This window comes from Physeter macrocephalus, chromosome 2 (genome assembly GCF_002837175.3).
Source record: "Physeter macrocephalus isolate SW-GA chromosome 2, ASM283717v5, whole genome shotgun sequence".
Taxonomy (NCBI): domain Eukaryota; kingdom Metazoa; phylum Chordata; class Mammalia; order Artiodactyla; family Physeteridae; genus Physeter; species Physeter macrocephalus.
In genome coordinates, this window is record NC_041215.1 from 20,401,993 (window position 1) to 20,413,663 (window position 11,671).

General features: G+C 50.7%; 1 protein-coding gene across 1 annotated transcript in view; it reads left to right on the forward strand.

The window, feature by feature from the left end:
- RFX2 (regulatory factor X2) overlaps nucleotides 1-11,671 on the forward strand; it is a 49,022-nt gene that overhangs the window by 2,101 nt on the left and 35,250 nt on the right. The window contains exons 2-4 of the mRNA XM_055091407.1: nucleotides 908-997; nucleotides 2,874-2,953; nucleotides 4,422-4,683. Coding sequence (XP_054947382.1) covers nucleotides 908-997; nucleotides 2,874-2,953; nucleotides 4,422-4,683 — 432 coding nt within the window. The remainder of the gene's footprint in view (nucleotides 1-907; nucleotides 998-2,873; nucleotides 2,954-4,421; nucleotides 4,684-11,671) is intronic.

An 11,671-nucleotide genomic window follows, 5' to 3' on the forward strand; every position in this document is an offset into this window, starting at 1 on the left:
TGTAGCGAGTGTCATTGCTTCTCTCCTTTTTCTGGCTGAGTGATGTTCCCGTGTGGGTTTATCCATCCACCCTATTGATTTCTCTACCATCTGTGTCCTCTTTTCCTTTGGAGGGCCGAGTGTATTGAATTCTTATTATAACAGTGGTGTTTATAAAGCCAAGCCCTGCAGAATCACCACAACTGGTGATTCTTAGGGTCCAAGTGGGACAATCATAGAATCACAGCTGATGACTTCCAAAGCCCAGGCTTTACAGAAACAAAGCGCTCCTATTCCTCCCTCACCTGGGGGTACATTTTGATCCTTCATGTTTTCCTAGCTTTGTATGTCCAACCAGTCCTCCAGGCCAAGTGACAAAGCCACACTGGGAAGACGGCTCAGGGGCCCAGAGAACAGTCGTGGAGTCCAGGAGGGGCCTGGACTGAGTCTGGGTTGTAGAACTTCTGATGCTGAGGCCGCAGGACATCGACCTGGCCTTGACCATTCTAGGCTTCCTTTTCCCTCGTGTGTAAAATGGGGGCAGGTCCAGGGGGTGCTGAGAAACGGTGGGGTGTGACCCAGCTCGTCCGGCGGAGGAGGTGGTCTGGACGACCGGCCTCGGCATCCAGCCCTCAGCCCATGTCACCTTGATGATTACCGGCCCCAAGGAGGCAAAGCTGCTGGGTATGTGTGTGTGTGTGTGTGTGTGTGTGCGTGTGCGCGCGCATGTGTGCACATGTGCTCGAGTCCCACTGTGCCCGCCTAAGCCAGCCTGAGCCGCGTGTGTGTGCGCCCACCTCTCCTTTCCTACCCGTCCCGCTGTGTTTCCAGAAAGCGACAGTGGGCGCGGTCGAGCTGGCTGTGACCTGTGTCTGTTTTCAGGACTAACCTCTGACAAGCCTAAATGTCCTCTTTCCTTCCCTTTTAGAGGGTGTTGGTCCAGGCAGCAGGCTCGGCTCCCAAGGGGGCTCAGATGCAGCCCATCTCCCTCCCCAGAGTGCAGCAGGTGCCACAGCAGGTAACCACAGCACGGGTGACTCGGGTCAAGGTTGGCACATAGCACCCTGGAGCCCTGTCTGAACGATGATGCATGCTTTTCTGTTGTCGCTGTTCCTTTTCGTTTGATGTGTTCAGTTCCTTACCAGAAATTTCTTTTGGAAGCTGTGTTTAAAAAAATAAAAATCTTTTGCTGCAGATAGGTTGCATCAAGCGAAGAAAGCTTATGATCTTTCATTCATTCAGATATTCAGCCTTTGGGGCGCAAGCGAGCCCCTAGATAGAGCACGGAGTGCAGCGGTAGACACGCAGGCAGATAGTGGAGGTTTCTGGATTGGAGGAGCACGGAGCCCCCTGGGGAGGCAAACTCATCCGCAGGCAAGTGCTGGACCCTCAGACGGGCACTTCTTGTGAAATTAAATGATTTGAGAAGAAAGCTTGAATGCGTGGGCTCACCAGCCAAATCGCAGCCCAGATCATCAGCTCAGACAGGCAGTGTGATCTGAGCAGGGGTTGGCAAACCTTTTCTGGAAAAGGCCTAGCCGTACATTTTTCTTTTTTGGCTTTGCAGGCCAGATGGTCTCTGGCACAACCATGCAACACTCGTGAAAGTCGTAAAGGAATGGTGTGGCTGTGTGCCAATAAAGCTTTATTTATAAGAACAGGCGGGCCAGATTTGACCCGAGGGCCAGAATTTGCCGACTCCTGCTCTGTAAGATGCTGAATTAAAATTCGTTCAGCCTTCTGCCTGAAAGGAACCAGGAGCATAACATGGAGACGGCAAGACCCCAGAGGACACACCTCTCTCTTCGAGGGGCTCCTGCCCAGATTAGTAGGGTGTTCAGAGATGTTTGCCTGGCGCTGTGTGATTTTTGGGGTCCTAGGGGAGAAGCGAAGGCATGGGGGTGGGGGTGGGGGGCTAGCAGGGAACCAGCGGCCCTGCTTTAGCTCCTTGAGGCGGGGGCGACCACGACTCCTGTGATTCCAGAAGCTTGCCCTCCTCTGTGGGGCTGGGCCTGTGCCCGCTGTTTCTCCTGGGCCACCCGGACTTTGGGGCTGACCTCTGCATCTTACCCAGTCCACTAAGACGAAGGGGATTGTGTGAGTGCATGTGTCCCCCGGGTTGGGCTGTCCTCAGAGGTGGGAATCGGCCCTGTCCTGCTGCTGCATGAGAAGGCCTACAGAGAGGGCACGATGAGACTGGCCCTTGATTTTCTCACCCCCAAACAAGGTTGAATCAGGGACCCGCTAAGCCTCCCTCTGCGGTGGGGTCCCGAAGTTCTGCACACACAGCTCTGGGCCTCCACCAGCAGGGCCCGAGTCCCTTGGGGGTCATCAGCTGAGGCTGTGAACTGACCGACGAGGGAGGACCTTCGGAGTCTCTTCCAGCGTGGCTCCCAGGACCCCGACCCGTTGCTGGGGACGGCCTCCAGGGCCACCAAAAAGAGTGGCAGGGGGGCGGTGGAGCGTATGAGCAGCTTGAGCCCCCTCCCCTGCCAAGGGGCCGTGGGGGCTTCGGGCGCTCCGAGGTCCGCATTCCGTCCACATCCCTGGCGTCTGCTGTCCAGCAAGACTGGCCCCTCTGCCCAGTGTCCAGCAGACCGTAGGCATCCCCCCAGCCCTGCTCCACACCTTTGCTCTGAGCTGGGCTCCTCCCCGCACAGAATAGGGGCCCAGACCCGCTGCGGTTCCATTTCCATCTGGGCTCATCCAGAATACATGGCCTTGACGTGACTGTCTCTCCTGGTTTCTTTCTAGAAGTGCCAGCTGGGGGCAGGACAACTGTGATGTGGTACTAAGTGTTCACAAAAGGCAATAGGAGATATTTCTGCCTGAATAATCTGGAAATCCTGAGCAAGGAGACTCCGTGTAACACCAAACATCTGCTGTTGTTTCAGGTCCAGCCCGTGCAGCACGTGTATCCCGCCCAGGTGCAGTACGTGGAAGGGGCGGACGCCGTCTACGCCAACGGAGCCTTGTACGTGGTGTCCTCCCCCTCCCCCGAAAGGGGCCTCACAGGGAACCAACTGTAGGCCACATCCCAACCTTGTTTCACGACGCCCACTGAGCTCCCTTGGGGATGTGTTTACACAAAATCCTTTCCCTTACCCTTCGGGTGATGTGTCCCAACTATTACAATGGCATAAGGACATCCCAGCCTGTGGAGATTTCAGAAATCACAGACTGTTGTACTTTTACTTCTAGAAAAGGCAGTCTTTAAAAACAAACAAACAAGCAAACAAAACCAATCCACCTTCTAAGTCTGAAGACATCCTTTGCAATCCAGAAACCGTGTCCATCTCTGCTTTTTCATCCTGGCCTCTGTTAAACCTCTGGCTTTTTCTGATGTTGGTAAAACTTGATCTTCCATTTGTCAAGGACGTCTAGGGTTTTCTGCCTTCAAACCCCGTGATGCCTGGGGCAGAAAATGATGCGTTTCCCAGAAGCTCACTGTGCTCGGGACCCGCGTCCTTTCGCTTGTTTCTGCCTCTGGTTTCCACGACTCCCATCCTGAGGGCGCGGGAGGGTTTGGTTGTGCTTAAAGAGATGTGATTGCTGGAGTCGTGTGTGCCCGCAGCACAACACTGAAGGCATGACACACACCGACCCAAAGGAGCGCGTGTGAAGCCTGTGAACCCCCAGCAGGCTCTGGGGGACCCTCCGCAGCAGCATCCTGGTTTGACTGCACTGCGGTCAGACAGGACTTCCCCCGGGGGTCGGAGAGGCTGCCCTGTCCCCCAGAGGGGCCTTCCCTCAGTCACCCCTGAGGAAAAACCCCTACTGACCGCCTTTCACTGCGGCCGGATGTACATCAACCGACATGGTTAATGATTTGATCCAGATGTTAAAGGATTTCAGACAAATTCTTGGAATCCCTTAGACATTCTTTTTATTATGCAATTACATTAAAAAAAAAAAAAACTTTCTGGTTTGAAAGAACTAGAGACTCCCAGGAAGTTGCAAAATTAGCCCAGAGTCCCTTGTACCTTTCACCCAGCCTCTGCACCCCCGGTGGTGACATCTTCTATGACTGCAGGATGGTATCAAAACCAGGGCACCACATCAGGCCATATTCAGCTTCACAGCCTTTAGGCGCACTTGTGCACACGAGTGTGTGTGTGTGTGTGTGTGTGTGTGTGTGTGTGTGTGTGTGTGTGTACAGCTCTACGTGGTCTTATCCCAGGGGTAGACCTCCAGTAACCAGGGTCAGGTCCAGCCCTGCTCCACCCACCAAGCCCCTCCCCACTCACCAAGCCCCGCCCCCGTCGAGTGCAATTTGCACGTGCGGTTTGTAAAGGACCAGTTGCTGAGGGGTCAGCTGGGATCCCGAATGCTTTCGGAGACCATGGCTGTGAACTCGCTGTGTTGACAGCCGTGTCTGACTCAGCCACGTGCTCGGCGCCGTGGTTTCCGGCGTTCACGTGAAGCCTTCTCTCTCCCGCCAGGCGGACGGCGTACGCCTACAACCCCGAACCCCAGATGTACGCCCCCAGCAGCTCGGCGTCGTACTTCGAGGCCCCGGGCGGTGCCCAGGTGACCGTGGCAGGCTCCTCCCCGACCGCAGTCCCCGCCCACAGCATGGTGGGCATCACCATGGATGTCGGGGGCAGCCCCATCGTCTCCGGCGCGGGAGCCTACCTCATCCACGGGGGCATGGACGGCACCCGGCACTCCCTGGCGCACACATCCCGCTCATCGCCCGCTACGGTATGTACGTCCCAGGCTCTCGGGGGCAGCAGGTTAGGCCCTGAATAGACTCCCGGCAGCAGCAGGGATGGTGAGTAGAAGGCAGCCGGGTGTCGGAACCCCACCAGCCTCCGACAAGCGCCCCCGTCTTGGAACCTCGGGTCCTCCCTTGGTAAAGACAGAGGGTAGATGGCTGTAGCCGGTGCTGGGAGCGTTGCAGATGGGGAGGCAGCTCAGTGCTGGGAGATGCTGCTGCCGCTGGTGGTCCACCATGACCGTCCTCATCGTCATCAGCCTCTCCCAGGCGGAGATCAACCCATCCGCGCGAAAACTGGGCTGAACCCAAGCAGAGCTATACTGGAATGGTACCCCACACCTCTGTCCAAAACGGTGGCTTACCTGCTTTAAAGATGCATCTGCTTTGAAAACTCTATTTCCCATATTTACTCTTATTTTTTAAATTAGCACAGAGTAAAGTGGACGGTGTGGGCTGCACAGACCCATGAGTTTTGACTCACGTACAGACTCGGGTATCTGTCCCCACATCAGTACACAGAATGGTTGCATAACCCCCAAAACTCCCTCGGGTGTTTCTTGGTAGTCACGACCTCCTCTCACCCTCAACCCCTGGCACCCGTGGGTCTGCTCTCCGTCACTGTACTTTTGTCTCTGTGGGGATGCCGTATAACGGGGATCATCCAGGAGACACCTTTTGTGACCGGCTTCTTTCACCTAGTGTGGAGCCTGGAGATCCCGTCCAGCTGTCCTGTGAGTCAGTGGTTCCTTCTTGTTGCTGAGTCATGTTCCGTGACCCTAACGGCTCGTTCATCCATTCACCAGCTGCGGGGCCATTTGGGCTGTTTCCAGTTTTTCGTGATTGTGAATAAAACAGCTAGAAGCACTCTCATGTATAGACACATGTTTTCCTTTCTTTGGGGTCAGTCAATACCTACGAATGGGATTGCTGGCTCCTACAGTAAGTGTATGTTTAACTTTATCTGAAACCACCCGTGTTTTCCCGGGGGGTGGTACCATTTCAAGCTCCCCCAGCCAGGTGTGAGTTCCTCTCGTCCCACCTCGTCACCAGCATTTTTTGTTGTCAGCATCTTTCTTTTTAGCCATCCTCTTCGGTGTGTGGTGTTATCTTAAACTGTGTTTGTCGTTTGCATTTTCATAATCGCTAACGATGGCAAGCACCTGTTCAGGGGCTTTGCCTTTCATGTATGTTCTTTGGTGATATGTCAGTTGAAGTTTGTTTATTTTTTTAACTGTGTTGTTTGTTTTCTTACTGTTAATTTTGAGAATTGTTTGTATATTCTGGATACAAGTCCCCTGCCGGATATGTGATTTGCAAATATTCTCTCCCAGTCTTTAAAGTGTTTTTTCATTCTCTTAAGAGTGTCTTTTGGGGACTTCCCTGGTGGTCCAGTGGTTAAGACTCCACGCTTCTACTGCAGGGAGCCCAGGTTCGGCCCCTGGTTGCGGAACTAAGATCCCGCATGCTGTGCTCTGCGGCCAAAAATTAAAAAAAAAAAATTTTTTTTTAAAGTGTCTTTTGCAGAGAAAAAAAAATTTTTCCCAATAATTTTGATCAAATCCAATTTAGCAGTTTTTCTTTTTTGGAAAGATCGTGCTTTTGCTGTCACGCATGAGAACTCTTCACCTGTCCCGAGGTCGTGAACATTTTCTCCTCTGTTTTCTTTGAAAAGTTTTATAGTTGTACATTTTACATTTAGCTCCTCTTCATTCTGAGCTAACTTTTGTATAAGACGTAAAGTTTATGTCGAGGTTCATTTTTATGCATATGAAACAACCAGTTGTTCCAGCATCATTTGTTAAAAACACTATCCTTTATTGGATTGCTTTTGCACATTTGTCAAAAATCAATTGGCCTGGGACTTCCCCGGTGGCGCAGTGGTTAAGAATCTGCCTGCCAGTGCAGGGGACACGGGTTCGATCCCTGGTCCGGGAAGATCCCACATGCTGTGGAGCAGCTAACCCCGTGTGCCACAACTACTGAGCCTGCACTCTAGAGCCCGTGAGCCACAACTTCTGAGCCCACATGCCACAGCTACTGAAGCCCATGCGCCTAGAGCCCGTGCTCTGCAACAAGAGAAGCCACCGCAATAAGAAGCCCACACACCACAACGAAGAGTAGCCCCCGCTCGCCGCAACTAGAGAAAGCCCACGTGCAGCAATGAAGACCTAAGGCAGCCAAAAAAAATCAATTGGCCTATTTCAGAACACTCTGTTCTGTTCCATTTATCTATGTGCCTGTCCCTTTACCAATACCACACTGTCTTAACTACAACAGCTTTAGTCAGTCTCAGAAATGGGTAGACTGGCTCCTCTCACTTTATTCTTCAGTACTGTATTGGCTATTTATATAAATTTAGAATTTTCTATATAAATTTTAGATCAGTTTATATTTACAAAAAGAAATTCCTAGTGAGATTTTGATTAAACAGCATTAAAGCTGTGTATCAATTTGGGGAGAATTGACATCTTTACTATGTTGGGTCTTCCAATCCATGAACGTGGTGTGTTTTCTCCATTTAGATCTTCTTTGATTTCTTTCATCAGCATTTGGTCATTTTTAGCATGCAGATCCTGTACTTATTTTGTTATATTTATGCCTAAGTATTTTTTGGTTTTGGAGCTTTTTTTTGGCTATGTTAGGTCTTAGTTGCAGCACGCGGGCTCTTCGTTGCGGCGCGCAGGCTTCTCTCTAGCTGTGGTGTGCGGGTGTTCTCTCTCTAGTTGTGGCGCGCAGGCTCCAGGGCGCATGGGCTCTATAGTTTGCGGCATGCAGGCTCTAGTTGAGGCGCACGAGCTCAGTAGTTGTGACACGCTGGCTTAGTTGCCCCGTGGCATGTGGGATCTTAGTTCCCTGACAAGGGATCGAACCCACGTCCCCTGCATTGGAAGGCGGATTCTTTACCACTGGACCACCAGGGAAGTCCCCTGGAGCTATTTTAAATGGTACTGATTTGAAATTTCAGTTTTCAACTGTTCATTGCTAGTGTACAAAAGTATGGTTGGTTTCTGGCTCTTGACCTTGCCTCCTGTGACCATGCTGAACTCAGTCTTTAGTTCTAAGAGTTTTTTGTGGTCTGCAAATGGGAACAGTTTTAGTTCTTTTCCAATGTGGATGACTTTTATTTCTTTTTCTTGCCTTATTGCACTGACTAGAACATCCAGTACGATGTTGTGTAAGAGTGGTGAGAGTGGACATCCTTGCCTTGTTCTCAGTCTTAGGGGAAAAGCTTCAGTCTTTCACCCCTAAGTGTAATGTTACCTGTATGTTTTTTACAAATGCCTTTTTTCAGGTTGAGGAAGTTTCCTTCTATTCCTAGTTTTCTGAGAGTCTTTATCATAATTGGATGTTGAGTTTCGTCAAATGCTTTTTCTTATTGATATGATCACGTTTTTTCTTCTTTAGACTACGAATGTGATGGATTATATTGATTGATTGTCAATTAAAAAACAACTTCCTATTTTTGTGTGGGCTTAATCTGAAATAGAAGATGATGTTTGAGCCTCATCCCTGTTCTCTTGGTCCTGATGTGTTTCCGGGTCACCCTGACGTTAGAGGCCCTCTGAGCTTAGCTGTTCTCTCCCTTTCTATGTCCAGAGTGCTCCCCAGGACCTGGCTCTGAGGACAGGCATGGAGAGAAGTCATTTGCTGTCTAGAGCGGTGACTGTGGGGTGGTGCCTGCCACTCCATCCCAGGGGCACCAGCCTGTCCCTTGCCTCACTTGGGCCGTCCAGGGCCCTCAGCACACCCTCAGAGGATTGGCTGGCAGACCTGAGTGTAGAGTTGCCGTTGATCAGAAGCCTCCCTCACAGACTACATTAACTTTCACGAATGTGACGTCTCCATATCAGCAAACTGCATCAACTCGTAATAGTGAATAAACTAGGGTCGCAGGTCACAGACCTACTGAGATCACAGGTCATGATATTCTCTGCAGTCCACGCTGCCTCACTGGAAACAAATGTGCAGCTCAGACGCCGGACCGCCTGGTTACTGTAGTCTGATGTCTGGGTTGCACTAGAAGAATCGAGTTTTTAAATCAGTTGGAAATCCCTGAACAGGCTGTGTTTTGGCACCCTGCCCCCGCAGCCCCAAAAGCTCCAGGAGAGTTACCACCTTGGATGAGGATCTGCCTCCAGACTCTCTCTGCTCTGTTGTGCTTTTTTGACTTGCTTTTGGTGTGGGGACATCTCACAAGGATCAGCAGAGAGCCAACCAAGAGCCAAGAACAGGACTGGCCCTGAGGTTGCAACAGAAATAATGATGGCTCCTGGATCTGGCATTTCACGTCTATCAGTTTTCTTATGTCAGAGTTGTGTTTCCAGGGACTTCGAGTTAATCCTGCAAACAGAGCACAAAGACCAGAGCAAATCGTCACCTACAGCCCCAGTGAGGGACTTCAGACTTCCAGTGACACATTTTCTTGAATCTCATTTCTGGTTAAAATTTCATCAGTATTGAAATCTTAGAAGTGAATTGCCCAAATGGTAAGTTTTTGATAACTTTTCCTGTTGTGCTTTTTTTTTTTTGACCCAATGGAGCAGAGATGCTAAGCTGAGAGGTATGCTCTTTGGGTTGTATCAAGAGGAGACTCTGCGGGCTCCGGGGCTGTATGAGGAAAAGCCCCCCTGCCACCATGCCCAAGTAGGCGGCCCCCCTGGGCCACTGATAAAAATACAGCGTCCCTGACCGTGAGGGGATGTACCATTGCAATGTCTCATCAGGGCTCTGGGACCTGGTCTGGTGAAGACCCGTTGGACTCTGCATTTCCAGGAAGTCAGAGAGGGCCAGCACACAGGCAGTGGTGGTTCTGGGCGCTCCGGCCCCACGGAGGTTGGGGGCTGCCTGCCCTGGCGACCCTGCTCAGGCAGGCCAGACAACTGGTGCATAAGCAGGAGCTACAGAGAAGCTGGAAGGGCCAGCGCTTCACCTTGGAGGATGGTGGCACATGGGTTCCATCTTTTCTCTGGTTGCGTTCAGCTTCTGTAAGCTTTGTGGCATCTGATGTGATTTTCAAACACACCTAAGAAAGCATCATCAATGTCTTCCACCCCCAAGTGAGGAAAATCCTCCTGTCTGGGTGTGTGGAGCAGAGTCTCAGCAACCCAGCCCCATGGAACACTTCGGGTCTTCTTCGAAAAAACTGAGATCTTAATATTAAAAGTCGCAGTATGCAAATGAAAACTACAATGAGGTGCCACCTCACACGGGTCAGAATGGCCATCATTAAAAAGTCTACAAGTAGGGACTTCCCTGGTGGCTCAGTGGTTAAGAATCCGCCTGCCAATGCAGGGGACACGGGTTCAATCCCTGGTCCGGGAAGATCCCACATGCCGTGGAGCGACCAAGCCCACGTGCCACAACTACCGAGCCCGCGCGCCTAGAGCCCGTGCTCCGCAGCGAGAGAAGCCACCGCAATGAGAAGCCCGCGCACCACAACGAAGAGTAGCCCCCGCTCGCCGCAATTAGAGAAAGCCCGCACGCAGCAATGAAGACCCGACGCAGCCAAAAATAAATAAATAAAATAAATAAATTTTTTTTTAAAAAAAGTCTATAAATAATAAATGCTGGAGAGGGTGTGGAGAAAAGGGAACCCTCCTACACTGTTGGTGGGAATGTAAATTGGTATAGCCGCTATGGAGAACAGTATGGAGCTTCCTCAAAAAACTAAAAATAGAACTACCATACGACCCAGCAATCTCGCTCCTGGGCATATATCCAGACAAAGCTCTAATTCAAAAAGATTTGTGCACCCCTATGTTCATTGCAGCACTATTTACTGTAGCCAAGACATGGAATCAACCTAAATGTCCATCGACGGATGAATGGATAAAGAAGATGTGGTACATGTATACAATGGAATACTACTCAGCCATAAAAAGGAATGAAATAATGCCATTTGCAGCAACATGGATGGACCTAGAGATTATCATGCTAAGTGAAGTCAGACAGAGAAAGACAAATGTATGATATCACTTATATGTAGAATCTAAAGAAATGATACATATGAACTTATTTACAAAACAGAAACAGACTCACAGACATAGAAAACAAATTTCCAGTTACCAGAGGGGAAAGGGGGTAGGGGAGGGATAAATTAGGAGTTTGGGATTAGCAGATACAAACTACTATGTATAAAATAGATAAACAACAAGGACCTACTGTATAGCACAGGGAACTATATTCAATATCCTGTAATAAACCATAATGGAAAAGAATATGAAAAAGAATGTATATATATTTTAAAAGTCACAGTATTTGGAGCCCTGGAATGATAGATTCAAGTTCTGCAGTGTTCAAGCTACAGCAGACATCCCTGAGATGTGCCACTTGACATCACAGGCATTTCTTTGCTGAGTCATCAGAGGCGCGGCTCCTGCTTTCAAAACTCCAGTGAGCATCTTCGCTCTGACCACCAGCACATGTGGATACAGACGAGCCGAATCTTGTATCCTGTATCCAGCTCGCTGGGAAGATGGTCTTGCGGCCGCTTCGAGTGCATGTGTCTATAAGGGACCTGCTTCAGTCCTGAGTGCTGAATCAAGGCCAGCGGGGACCCTGGACCGTCCACAGCTCCCTGTGTGTGGACTGGCTTCCCACTCGGGCACCTCCGTTCTCACGGCGACCCTTCCTGGTGGCCCACGGGGCTGGTGCACCATCCACGCGGCGTTACAGCTCACGATGGATCGCCAGCCGCTAAGCAGCTCTTCTCTGGAGCCTGTGTTTCCAGGGAAGACCCAGGATATCTTGACTGGACTACGAACTCACACGCCTACTGGGCATTCGCTAGAAGCTTCCTCGCCCCCTGCATGGAGCTTTAGTCCAACCACAAGAGCAAAACGTTTGCCGGCAAACGCACATTATTATTATTATTATTTTTTTTTTTTTTTTTGTGGTACGCGGGCCTCCCTCTGCTGTGGCCTCTCCCGTTGCGGAGCACAGGCTCCGGACGCGCAGGCTCAGCGGCCATGG